Source organism: Nelumbo nucifera, chromosome 6 (genome assembly GCF_055504915.1).
Source record: "Nelumbo nucifera cultivar China Antique chromosome 6, China Antique-T2T, whole genome shotgun sequence".
Lineage (NCBI taxonomy): Eukaryota > Viridiplantae > Streptophyta > Magnoliopsida > Proteales > Nelumbonaceae > Nelumbo > Nelumbo nucifera.
Genome location: NC_142654.1, coordinates 47,629,732 through 47,643,996, shown reverse-complemented (window position 1 = coordinate 47,643,996; position 14,265 = coordinate 47,629,732). Strand labels below are relative to the sequence as shown.

General features: G+C 40.4%; 1 protein-coding gene and 1 non-coding gene across 2 annotated transcripts; both read right to left on the bottom strand.

Annotated features, from left to right (window-relative positions):
• Nucleotides 1-1,100: 1,100 nt before the first annotated feature.
• LOC104590460 (uncharacterized) lies at nucleotides 1,101-1,592 on the bottom strand. Its single transcript, XM_010249136.1, has one exon. It carries the CDS (start codon nucleotides 1,590-1,592, stop codon nucleotides 1,101-1,103), a length of 492 nt encoding a protein of 163 aa, XP_010247438.1.
• A 2,408-nt stretch (nucleotides 1,593-4,000) lies between these two features.
• Nucleotides 4,001-4,107, bottom strand: LOC148791013 (small nucleolar RNA R71). The gene has a single exon (XR_016078040.1). It is a non-coding gene; the product is annotated as a small nucleolar RNA R71 (small nucleolar RNA).
• Between the last annotated feature and the right edge of the window lie 10,158 nt (nucleotides 4,108-14,265).

Below are 14,265 nucleotides of genomic sequence, written 5' to 3'. Positions count from 1 at the left end.
ATAAATCTTCTATAGAACCCGACATGTCCCAAGAAGCTTCTCACAAATCAGACGGATGTTGGTGGTGGCAACTTCTCAATTGTCTCCACCTTGTCTCTGCCAACTTCAATACCTCTCTGTGAAATCTTATGCCCAAGCACAATGCCTTCTTGCACCATGAAATGACACTTCTCCCAATTCAGCACTAGATGTGTGTCCTTGCACCGCTTTAGTACCTTCTCCAGATTATTCAAACATGCATCAAATGAAGAACCAAAGACTGAGAAATCGTCCATGAAGACCTCCATAAACTTCTCAACCATATCAAAAAATATTGCCATCATACACCTCTGAAAAGTTGCTGGAGCATTGCATAAACCGAATGGCATCCTCCTATAGGCAAAGGTACCGTAGGGGCAAGTGAAGGTGGTATTCTCCTGATCTTCCAATGAATTTGGAATCTGATTATAACCTGAATACCCATCCAATAAACATTAATACTCATGTCTGGCCAGCCTCTCTAGCATTTGGTCAATGAAAGGGAGAGGGAAATGATCCTTGCGTGTGGCTTCATTCAATTTTCTATAATCAATGCACACTCGCCACCCGGTGACGGTCCTAGTCGGTATGAGTTCATTCCTTGCATTCAGTACTACGGTCATGCCACCTTTCTTTGGCACTACTTGCACGGGGCTCACCCATGAGCTGTCTGAGATAGGATAAATGATACCAACATCTAGCAGCTTGATGACTTCAGCCTTCACCACCTCTTTCATATTCGGGTTCAGGCATCTTTGGGGCTGAACCGATGGCTTGCTTCCATCTTCCATCAGAATTCTATGCGTGCATATAGATGGGTTGATGCCCTTGATGTTAGCTACCTTCCAAGCCAAAGCTGTCTTGTGTTCCCGTAACACCATCAACCATTTTTCTTTTTGCAATTGGGTCAAGGCTGCTGATATGATCACCGGTAGGGCTGACGGTGCCTCTAGGAAAGCATACTCCAAATGCGGTGGGAGTTGCTTCAGCTCAAGGGTGGGTGGCTCTTGAGTTGAATGTTTGCTTTTTGGCATTGGCAGTCTGTCCAAGCTCTCCAACTTGAGGAATCCTTCCCCTTAAAACTATGGATTGGCATTCAGGTATGCTGCCATGCTTTGAATCTCTTCATTTTCTCCCCTTGTAGCTTCTCCATCTTGTATGCATAGCTCAAGGGGATCGGCCAACCTGCTAACCTGAAAGCAATCATCGAACGCATAATCAATAACATCAATCATGTAACAAGAATCATCACTAGAAGGTGCATGTTTCATAGCATCAGACATTTTAAAAATTATTTCATCATCTTGAATCCTAAGGTTGAGTTTCCCTTGTTGGACATCAATCATTGCCTTCCCCATAGCTAGGAAAGGTCTCCTTAGGATAAGAGGGACATCAACATCCTCTTGCATGTCTAACACAATGAAATCAAGTAGAAAGATGAATTTATCAACTTTAACAAGTACATCTTCTATGATTCCCCAAGGATTCTTAATGGATCTATCAGCCAATTGCAATGCAACTCTAGTGGGTTGGGGTTCACCCAATCCCAATTTCTTGAAAACCGAATATAACATCAAGTTTATGCTAGCTCCTAAATCACATAATGCCTTATCAATTTTTAAACTGCCTATAGTGCAAGGGATAGTGAAACTCCCTGGATCTTTCAATTTCTGGGGCAGCTTGTTGAGGAGGATTGCCGAGCATTCTTCATTTAGTGCAACTAGTAGCCACACCTCCCAGTTTTCTTTTGTTTGCCAATATCTCTTTCAAGAACTTTGCATAACGTGGCTGATGCGAATAAAATTTATCATATTCTTATCTATGAAAATTCAGTCTTTCTACACTTAATTTACATTTAAATGGACTCATTACTCTTGTATTTCGGTTCAGGGCATGAAAGAAGGCATCAGGAGAAAAGCAAGGCAAATCGGATGATTTTTCACAGTTTCAGCACCGATCAGTAATCTGGGCCTAGCTCTCGTATCCGAGATCCGATTGGGCTGATTCAAGACTCACTGGAAAGATAAGAGAGAAAGATACAACTTTATGTTTTGGCCTTTCGCAGATTCAGCCTGCATCGAAGTCAAATCCGGGCCTGAAGTCGGGGCAAATTTGTAGGAAAGCCCAATTCGCAGCTGAAGCCCAACTGGCAGAAAAGACTTGCAGCAGCCCAATTCGCAGAGGAAGCCTAATACGAATACAAGAATAAGAAACTGAGAAGAGTCCTCCCAGATTTAAATTTGTGATGTAATTCTAGAAAGTTAAAGATTGAGATCATTAGATAAGAGATAAGATAAGATATGATAGGATGAGTTTAACCTGGACTATCTATTCAAGAGATAATTCCAAGTGATTGTAACAGCCCCCTCCCTAAACTATATCAAGGGTTGGGCGAACTAGATTTGGGCGTCAATCAATAATTGAATTAATCAATTACTGAAGTCCCTTTGAAGTGAATCAAGAAGATCATCAAGAAACTTCAAGAAGGAGATCAGCAAATCAAGAGGGCTTCAAGAAGGAGGTGGCGGCAAGAAGAAGAGGAGATCTCAGCACCATGGGTGAATTCATGAGTTCTTTCTTTCCTCTTGTTGGCTTTATTTCCTTTATCATGAACTGATTTGTATTTAGCTAGGGCTGTGGAAAGCCTAACCATGATAGTGAATATATTTTTATCATTATGATTTATCCAAGATCGTGATTTCCATATAGTCTATGAATTATTTGCTTAATGCGATTAGGAGTGGCCATCTCTTAATTGATTCGGTTTATATGAATGAATCAGGAGAGGAATTTATATATTCGACCACATAATTCATGGTGTGAATTGAATGGTATATAGGGATATATACACATGATTCATCTGAATATATGAGTTTTTCTTGCACTTAATGCATTCCTATCATTGAGAACTCTAGTCGAGGGATCGAGGGGTTACTTGACAGAAATAGGTTTAATATATCTTGGGAAAGAATATTAAATAAAATTGGGAAAAACTTCAGCTTATGGGAATGACAAATGATCTTGGTTAATCGCATCCGTTAATATTCATTAGAATGGTTAGGTGGACCAATGGTCCTAGCGATTTCACTCATTGCATATTCAGTTATTGATTGTCATTGCTTTTATTTTATTTTTCTATTTTTATTTTCAGTAGTTCTTACTCTTAAATCTGAATTTCGATTGTCCAAATAATTAGAGAAGACTGTAGTTCTAATACTTATTTTGTTAAATCCTCGTGGGAGCGATTTTTTTATACTACTTGATAACTAGTGCACTTGGTAGGGTTATAATTTTAGCTATCAAGTTTTTGGCGCCATTGCTGGGGATTTAATCCTAAAATAATATTAGAACTTGTTAACCTTGATTAATTTGGATTTTTATTTCTGTTTTTATTATTTTATTATTTTGTTTAATTTTTTCATTTGTTTGAATTCTTGCTTTGTTCAGATTTACTAGTGCATGACACACACTAGAAGAGAGGGACTAGTAGAATTCGATCCTGAAATTGAGAGGACCCTTCGCTTATTACAAAGGGCCAACAAGGGTAAAGCGAGAGAGGAGGTTGAAATTGGCGAACCCGCAATAGAAATTGAGGAAGAGATGGTAGAAGCAAATCGCACCCTTTTGGACTATGCTTGTCTAACAATTGATGGGGCTGCTTCCAGCATTTGCAAGCCCACAATTCAGGCCAATAATTTCGAAATCAAGCCTGCAATCATCCAAATGATTAAGACAAGTATTCAATTTAGTGGGTTGCCAAGGGATGACCCTAATGCACATATTGTTAATTTCCTAGAAACATGTGATACATTTAAACATAATGGAGTTAGCGATGATGCTATTAGGCTTAAGATTATTTCCATTTTCATTGCATGATAGAGCTTAAGATTGGCTTAACTCACTCCCTGTAGGAAGCATCACCACTTGGAATGATTTGACCCAAAAATTCTTGGCTAAGTATTTTCCACCCTCCAAGACAACAAAATTAATTAATGATATCACTACTTTTGCTCAATTAGAGAGAGAATCTTTGTATGAAGCATGGGAATGATTCAAGGAGATGCTTAGGAAGTGTCCTCACCATGGGATACCAACTTGGCAACAAATCCAAACTTTTTATAATGGTATTACCCCATCTAATCGTTCCATCATTGATGCAGCTGTAGGTGGCACAATCATGAGGAAAACGCCAGATGAAGCCTATGATCTAGTGGAAGAGATGGTGTCGAACAACTACCAGTGGAGTAATGACCGAATTGATCGAAGGGGAGTACACCACATCGATTCCCTTGCAGCCATATCTGCTCAACTTGCTAGCTTGAATAAAAAATTTGATACTTTGAATATTGCAACAATGAATACATCATCTAGCATCCCATGTGATTTCTGTGGTCAAATAGGACATACTAATTCTGATTGTCCATTAGGTAATGCTTTTACTTCACATGAGAATGCTAATTTTATCTCTCATACTGGTAGGCCGAATTTCAACCCCTACTCAAACACATACAACCCAGGGTGGAGGAATCATCCAAATTTTTCATGGAACAACAACCAGCAAAAAGCACCCATAGGATTCCAACAACAGCCGCCCCCACAAGAAAAGAAGAGTAATTTGGAATAAATGATTTCTAAGTTCATCAATGCTGCTGAAACAAAACTTCAAGAACATGAAAAAAAGTTCTCAAGTCAAGAAGCATCAATTAAGAACCTAGAAGTCCAAATGGGGTAGATTATGAATCTGTTGTCGGAAAGAAATGAGGGACGATTGCCCAGCAATACGGAGAAGAATCCAAGAAAGCAAGTAAATGCCATAGCTTTGAGAAGTGGGAAGACAGTTGGCGAGACCCAGAACGATGACCAAAAAGCTGAAGTGGTTGATCCAGAAAAGGAGGCCAAGGGGAGTACAACTAAACTGAATTTAGATGCTATTAAACTTCCTCTCCCCTACCCCATAAGAGTTTTGAAGGCTAATCTAGATAAACAGTTTGAAGTATTTAAAAAGATTCGTATTAACATCCCTCTTCTTGATGTGTTGTCACAGATGTCGAAATATGCTAAATTCTTGAAGGAGGTGATGTCGAACAAAAGGAAATGGGAGGACTGCGGGATGGTGAAGTTAAATGAAGAGTGATCAGGCATTCTTCAAAATAAATTGCCCCCAAAGCTGATGGATCCAGGGAGTTTTTCTATACCTTGTACCATAGGGAATACTGAATTTGAAAAATCTTTATGTGATTTGGGTGCTAGTATAAATTTAATGCCTTACTCTATTTTTGAAAAGCTCGAATTGCATGAGTTAACATCTACAACTATTACCCTATAATTAGTAGATCGAAGCATTAAATACCATAGGGGAATAGTAGAAGATGTTTTGGTTAAAGTAGGTAATTTCATCATTCCTGTTGATTTCATTGTGTTGGATATGGAGGAAGATAGGACAATGCCATTGATTCTAGGGAGACCCTTTCTTGCAACTGGTAATGCCTTAATTGATGTAGAAAAGGGTCTACTTACTGTTAGAATCAATGGTGAAGAAGTAGTGTTTAATGTATTTCAAACCATGAAGTATCCCAACACAAGTGAACATGAAGTATATGCAATCGATTGTATAGATATTTGGGCAGCTGAGATTAACTCACCCAAATTAGACAACTCCTTTGAAAGCTGCAGTTCTGATTCATGTAAAATTTTGCAGATTATGGAGGAGGAAGAGAAGGAGGCAGTGAACTATTTGGAGGCCGGCTAGGAAGGGTGTAAGCCAAGACAAGGAAAATTTCTGCCACTAGAAGGGTCAGATTCTGCCAAACACTTGCTACCCTCCATCAAAGCACCTCCAGGTTTGGAACTTAAAACCCTTACCTTTTTCATTTAAAATATATATTTTTGGGAGACAGTTCCACCTTACCTATAATTATCTCTTCTGAATTGACAGGTCTCCAAGAGGAGAAGCTTGTGAGAGTGTTCAAGCAACATATATCGACCATAGGGTGGAGCATCGCCGACATAAAAGAGATTAACCCTTTGGTATGCACGCACAAAATTCTGATGGAACAAGGCTGCAATCCCAAGGCACAACCACAAAGGAGGCTGAACCCTAAAATGCAATAGGTAGTGAAGACAGAAATTCTGAAATGGCTCGAAGCAGGTATTATCTACCCGATTTCTGATTCATCATGGGCAAGTCCTGTTCAAGTCGTACCAAAGAAAGGGGGGATTACTATAATTTTAAATGAAAATAATGAATCAACTCCCACAAGAACAATAACTGGCTGGAGGGTGTGCATAGACTATCAAAAGTTGAATGAGGCCACTAGGAAAGAACACTTCCCTTTGCCATTTATTGATCAAATGATAGAGAGACTTGCAGGGCACGAATATTATTGCTTCCTAGATGGCTACTCTGGGTATCTTCAAGTACCCATTGCAGTTGAAGATCAGGAGAAGGCCACTTTTACTTGCCCATATGGAACCTTTGCATTTAGGAGAATGCCATTTGGACTATGCAATGCACCTGCCACTTTCCAGCGTTGTATGATGTCGTTATTTGGTGATTTCATCGATGACTTCATGGAAGTCTTCATGGATGATTTCTCCATTTATGGATCATCATTCGATGAATGCTTGCATATTTTGGAAAAGGTACTTCAAAGGTGTGAGGAGTCTAACCTTGTTTTGAACTGGGAAAAATGTCATTTCATGGTTAGGGAAGGAATAGTTCTAGGACATAAAGTGTCCTCCAGGGGCATCGAAGTGGATAAAGCTAAGGTAGAACTAATTGAAAAGCTCCCTCCACCTCAGTCGTTAAAGGATGTTAGGAGTTTTCTTGGAAATGCAGGCTTTTATAGGCGATTCATTAAAGATTTTTCTAAAATAGCCAGACCCTTGAAAAATCTGCTTGTTAAAGATGTACCTTTTGAATTTGATGATGACTGTTTGCATGCATTCAATACTCTTAAGGAGAAATTGATTCAAGCTCCTATTGTATCAGCCCCTGTATGGGAAGTACCCTTCGAAATAATGTGTGATGTAAGCAATGATACCTTGGGCGCAGTTTTAGGGCAGAGAAAAGATAAGAAATTTCATACCATTTACTATGCAAGTAGAACTATGAATGAAGCACAAAAAAATTATTCAACTACCGAAAAGGAATTACTTGCAGAAGTATTTGCTATTGAAAAGTTCAGATCTTATTTGCTCTTATCTAAAGTCATCGTATTCACTGACCATGCTGCCTTGAGATATCTACTTGCTAAAAACGATGCAAAACCTAGGCTACTTCGATGGATCTTTTTGTTGCAAGAATTTGATCTAGAAATTAAGGACAAGAAGGGTAGTGAAAATATAGTAGATGATCATTTATCAAGGCTGGATGAAAATTATGTTGAAAATATTAATAATTCAGCCTTGCATGATGAATTCCCAGATGAGAAACTATATGCGATTAGCAGAAACAATGAACCATGGTTTGCTGATTTGGCTAATTTTTTGGCAGGAAAGGTGGTGCCACTTCACTTGACATATCAGCATAGAAAGAATTTTTTCTCTGATGTGAAGCATTACCTATGGGATGAACCTTACCTGTACAAAATCTACGGGGACGAACTGATAAAGAGATGTATTCCCGAGGAAGAAGTGCGAAGTGTCATAAATTTCTGCCATGACAAAGAAGTAGGAGGTCACCATGGAGTATCAAAAACTGCTTCAAAAATTCTCCAAAGCGGTTTTATTGGCCTTCGCTCTTTAAGGATGTCTATGCATACGTAAGTGCTTGCGATCATTGTCAAAGGACATGTAACATCTCCCGACGAAACGAGATGCCCTTGAATAATATTCTTGTTTGCGAAATATTTGATGTGTGGGGCATCGATTTCATGGGACCATTTCCAAAATCTGTTAATAATTCATACATACTTGTGGCTGTGGATTATGTGAGCAAATGGGTGGAGGCATGTGCATATCCCACTAATGATGCTCGAGTTGTCATTAAATTTATAAAAAAATTCATATTCACTCATTTTGGAACACCTCGAGCTATCATAAGTGATGGGGGGAAGCATTTCTGCAACAAACAATTCGAACAATTATTAAACAAGTACAGTGTTACGCATAGAATTGCAACCCCCTACCACCCCCAGACTAGCGGCCAAGTAGAAATCTCTAATAGAGAACTAAAACAGATTTTGGAAAAGACGGTTACCACATCTAGGAGGGATTGGTCCTTAAAACTTGACGATGCACTTTGGGCCTATTGTACAACATTCAAAACCCCAATTGGTATGTCCCCTTATCAATTAGTCTTTGGCAAAGCGTGCCATCTACCCGTTGAGCTGGAACATAAAGCTTACTGGACTACCAAATTTCTGAATTTCGATTTAAGAAATGCAGGTAATCTAAGAAAGGTTCAGCTCAACGAATTAGAGGAATGGAGGAATCAAGCATATGAGAATGCCCGGACTTACAAAGAAAAAGCCAAAGCATGGCATGACTCCCGTATTGTAAGGAAGGAATTTAAAGTAGGAGACAAAGTTCCACTCTTTAATTCCCGTCTCAAGCTGTTCCCTGGGAAGTTGAAAACCAGGTGGAGTGGACCCTTTGTAGTGGCTAAGGTATTCCCTCATGGAGTGATTTGTTAGACAGTTTTGTATGCCCTTATCTTCAATCCGATTTGATGTACTTTTAACATTTAGTGTAAATAAATAAAGTGCATGTTTTATTCATGTTGTTTGGTATAATTTTGTGTAAGATACTAAAACTGGACACTTATAGAGACTCGTGTTAGTTTTAAATGTTCACAGCCACTGGATAAGTCTGGGGAGATTTATCCTGCCAAGGCTGATACTAGTGTGCCACCAAGTGTTCGGATGGCCTGTCTCAGCTACCAGGGTAAGACCCAAGGCACATGCAGTATGGGATTACTCGAATCCTTGAACCGGACCAGAAATCCAGTATTGCCCTGGACCTTGGAGACAGATGGGCAAAACTGGAAAGTTACACCTGACAACTAGACTCGATTATGACACTTCACTAGGTGTCAGATCGGGCTATCTTTGATATGCCAACCAGTGAGATCCTTAGATGGGTATCAAAACCTAGGTATGTTGGGACAGTCTGAGAATTCATCTGAGTGGGTGATCATAGTAACAGGATCAGCCCCTTTGTCGGACAAGGGTAATGATCGGGAATGCACTATCTTTGATGGAAACCAAACTGCCGGCAGTTGATTTCAATCGTTGGAATTTTATTTTTGCAAAATTAATATATATATATATATATATATATGTATATGTACGGTTTTGAAATGTTTGCAAATGGTTTTAATTCCCGGGATCCATGTGAGTGGAGAGTGCGACACTGTTCCTTGCAGCCGAGGGAGAGGTCCTCTCTTGTCGGGCAGTGCTTGATCATTAAGGGCTGAGAGGTTAAGTGTAAGACCATTTAGGATAGTACCTGATGGGCTAACCTTGCACCTGCCCACAGTCCTTGGGTTTTTATAAGATGGCTTGGCCCAGGGATCACTTAATGTAAGTGTTGGGCCCATAGTGTCCATGTGATGGGCTCAGGGGTTTACTGAGCTTTTCAGTGAATTCGGCTGCGCCTTGTAATAAAGGCTGGGCCGAACCCATGTGGCTGGTGTGTAGATCAATGCTTGGGTCCCACGCCATACAAAGAAGCCCAACTGGGCAGCAGATTAGAAACTATTTAAGCACTGAACACTTAATGAGCCAAAAGCCCATTTCGAGCTGGGCTAATATGATCACCCATCCATGGGGTGGATCTGAGATTAATGTTAGCAAAATGATAGGGCCTTTTAACCTTATCCACTCTGGGATACCAAAGTCAAATCAGATTTGAATCAGGTAACCTTCTGATAAGAACATGAGTAAGCTAACTTAATCTGCAGATAGGATTAAGATAATCCCCTATCCAAATACTGATTTGGATTGGGATAACTCCTAATTAGGAGGTTTTCTTAATCAAGAAGAAAAGAGGAGAAACCCAAAGAGAAAAATTATCAGATTTCGAACAAAGGGTTTTGAGAAAAGGAAGAAAGCTTCCTGCGAATAGAGATTAGATCTCATTCACACTCCAAAGAGAAGAGAAGCAATTCAGCCATCTTCGTCCTTGGAGTTCTCCTCCAGCCGCCGCCATTCCTTTTTGCAAGATTTGATCTTTGAAGAAGAAAGAAGTGAAGAAATGAGTTCTTGACATCAGTCTTGCAGAAAAGACTGAAAAAGATTCGGTGTTCAGAGTTTCCAGAGGATTCTTGCGAAGGATCCAGTGTGTAGGACGCACTCTATTGGTTTCGTTCCACCCACAGCTGTGTCATCTTCAGCAGGAGGGGATCTTGGTGTCTTCTTTGGGCGTGAACACCAACTTTGGGAGATACTGCTTCTCCGGATCAGGTATATTCCTCCCTTTTCTCTTTGGTTCAGATCTGATTCGATTATGGTTCAAGTAGGATCATTGAATATTGTATTCTAAATTTAGGGAATATGATTCCCAGTTGGAAGAAGGTAAGGAAATTTTTGGAATTCTCCCACCCATTCCGCAACCTTCTTGGCGTCCATTAGATGGATCCTACCATTCTTTCAGTGGTATCAGAGCCAGGTTCAAATCTTGAACCAAAAGAAAATCAGATCTGAACCTGCGCAGATGGACAGAAGATGTTCTGCCAAGATTTGCGTAGATTGTTTTCTTTATTTCAAGAAATGGTTTCTTGTTAAGGGCGATTGATCTGAAATTAATTTCTGTTAAATTCAAAATTTATTTAGAATTGTTCTTTATTTATTTTGATTTAATGGACTGTTCGAACCTGGAGATCGCAGTGCAGATTTGGCGCAGAAGGTCTGCCTATCCTTTTTCATTTTATTTATTCAATTCAGTTTGTAAATAATTTTTTTTTTATTTTCTAGACTGAATGTATAGGATTTGATCAAGAATGTAATTAATTAATAGAAATAGGATTTCTGTTATTTTTATTTTCTTGATTAAAGAAGAAGGAAGAAGATGGCGGCGTTGGAGATTTGCAGATGGAGAAATCACTTTCTGCGATTTGCAGTTTGTGAAACTGCAACCTTAGTGATTAACCTCTGTTTTGCAGGTGGTGCGAACAGTCCATAGTTGATTTGTGATTGCTTAAAATCAAGATTATTATTTTCAGATCTTTCATGAATTAATTCTTGAATTGAAAATCAGTTTCAGACCATTTCGGACTAGATTGGACCAAAACTGTTTGGACCGAATCTAGGGTTCGAAGGGGACTATTTTTCAGTCCATATTTCTCACACTTGTTCCAAATCTGATGTTCAATTACAGGGATTAATTCGGCCCACCTGTAAAGCCCAGTTTTAAATGGTTAAAACTGCAAAAGCCCACTATTGTGAGAAAAGTTGTATGGGCCGAACTGCTAATTGCGATTCAGCCCATATACCTAGTTGACATTAATTGTTAATGTTATGGGTTTTAAATGGGCTGTTAAATGGGATTTACAGCAGTTAATTGATTGGATCAATTCTTCATTTACATGTGATGTTTGGATGTTTGATGTGCTGCGATCGTGGGCCATAAGCACTTGGCCCATGAAGACTCGTTAGTGGCTCTTGCGCACACCATGGCTGAATGCACATCATTGCCATGGTGTCCCTTAAGGTCATTGCATGACCCCTCCTTGCTTGGTAGGCCCCACAACCCTGAAAAGGGATACATACGGAACCCCTAGCCGCTTGAGGCCCACCAGAAATCTGACTTTATGAAAGTCAGTGGGAGCCACTCTAGTTTGACCTAAATTAGAACTAGGGCGTAATCTTGTTCCCTCCAGCAAATATGAGTGCATGTGATAGGGAGATCCATATGATGGACTCTCTAAAGGCCTTCCGTCATTAGCACAATGATGGGTCCTTCAGTAATGAGGAAACGCACCATAAAATTGGGCTATCCATTTGCTGTTGGATCTGTCAGAGTGTTTCATAAGATGATAGGGGCATCATAGACCGATGTGGGAGGGGCTTCACCAGAAAATGGGAACTCTCTCACGGTACTTTGGCGTAACCTGAATATGATGGGTGAGCACTCACTGGACAGAAAGGTTTACCTGAAAATGGCTCTGAACCTTGTCTGACAGAGGCCAAAGGGAAACTCATTCGATGAGTGGATATGATCCGTCACAGAAAGGTGGTGGGGTTATGTAGCTGAAACAGTTGGCTTCACGCACCCCATGTGATTTCCCACATTTCCAGAGACATTTCGTCATCTCCGTCACTGAGAAAGGAGGGAAATCTCAGAGATGAACAAATGCAAATGGAACACAGATTAAAAACCATATCTATGTAGGTAACAAGAATCAAACTAAGGTTGTGGACTAACGTCTTTGTTGTTTTATCAGAAAATGGCAAACGGTCAATTCGCAAAGCTTCTAGATGATAATAAGCTTAAGGGCCCAAACTATGCCGATTGGTACAGAAATCTTATGCTGGTCCTAACTTCTGAAAAGTTAGATAAGGTAGTGAAAAGTCCTGCCCCGGAGCGTCCGGGTGATAGGGCTTCTGAGGCTCACAGGAGGGACTACCAAGATTGGGAGGATAAGAACTCCCTAGACCGCTGCTTTGTCATTGCCTCACTAAACAACTCAATACAGAGGCAGTTCAATCAGATCGAACTAGCCAAGGACATATTGGACAGTCTAAAGACAATGTATGAAGAGCAGAACCGTTCTACTCGACCGAAGGTCCTGAAACTGTTCATGACCGCGCAGATGTCCAAAGGGCAGAAAGTTTCATGACCATTGTCTTCGGATGATGGGTTACATTAATGAACTTGAAGCTCTTGGATCCGGGCTTGATCTTGGCACGCAAGTGGATGCCATCCTGAATTCTTTGCCCTCTTCCTTCAATGCGTTCACAATGAACTATAACATGAATAAGCTGAATGTCAGCGTCCAAGAACTCAGAAATAGGTTGCAGAGGGCCGAGGATCTTCTCAAGAAGCATGAGCCTGTGGTTATGTTTGCTGAAGCAAACAAATCGGGCAAGAAAAAGAGAAAGGCAAAGAAGCCCCAGAAGAAAACTACCAATCCTAAGAAGCAAAAGATGAACAAGGCCTTAACTTCAATCCGATTTGATGTACTTTTGACATTTAGTGTAAATAAATAAAGTGCATGCTTGATTCATGTTGTTTGGTATGATTCTGTGTAAGACCCTAAAACTAGACACTTATAGAGACTCGTATTAGTTTTAAGTGTTCACAGCCATTGGATAAGTCTGGGGAGATTTATCCTGCCAAGGCTGATACTGGTGTGCCACCAAGTGTTCGGATGGCCTGTTTCGGCCACCAGAGTAAGACCCAAGGCACATGCAGTATGGGATTACTCAAATCTTTGAATCGGACCAGATTTCCAGTATTGCCCTGGACCTTGGAGACAGATGGGCAAAACTGGAAAGTTACACCGGACCCCTAGACTCGATTATGACACTTCACTAGGTGTCGGATCGGGCTATCTTTGATATGCCAATCAGTGTGATCCTTAGATGGGGATCAAAACCTGGGTATGTTGGGACAGTCTGAGAATTCATCTGAGTGGGTGATCATAGTGACAGGATCAGCCCTTTGTCAGACAAGGGTAATGATCGGGAATGCACTCTCTCTGATGGAAACCAAACTGCCGGCAGTTGATTTCAATCGTTGGAATTTTGTTTTGCAAAATTAATATATATATATATATATATATATATATATATATGTATATGTACGGTTTCGAAATGTTTGCAAATGGTTTTAATTCTCGGGATCCATGTGAGTAGGGAATGCGGCACTGTTCCTTGCAGCCGAGGGAGAGGTCCTCTCTTGTCGGGCAGTGCTTGATCATTAAGGGTTGAGAGGTTAAGTGTAAGACCATTTAGGATAATACCTGATGGGCTAATCTTGCACCTGCCCACAGTCCCTGGGTTTATATAAGATGGGTTGGCCCAGGGACCACTTAATGTAAGTGTTGGGCCCATAGGGTCCATGTGATGGGCTCAGGGGTTTACTGAGATTTTCAGTGAATTCGGCTGGGCCTTGTAGTAAAGGCTGGGCCGAACCCATGTGGCTGGTGTATAGATCAATGCTTGGGTCCCACGCCATACAAAGAAGCCCAACTGGGCAGTAGATTGGAAACTAGTTAAGCACTGAACACTTAATGGGCCAAAAGTCCATTTCGAGCTGGGTTGATATGATCACCCATCTATGGGGCAGATCTGAGATTAATGT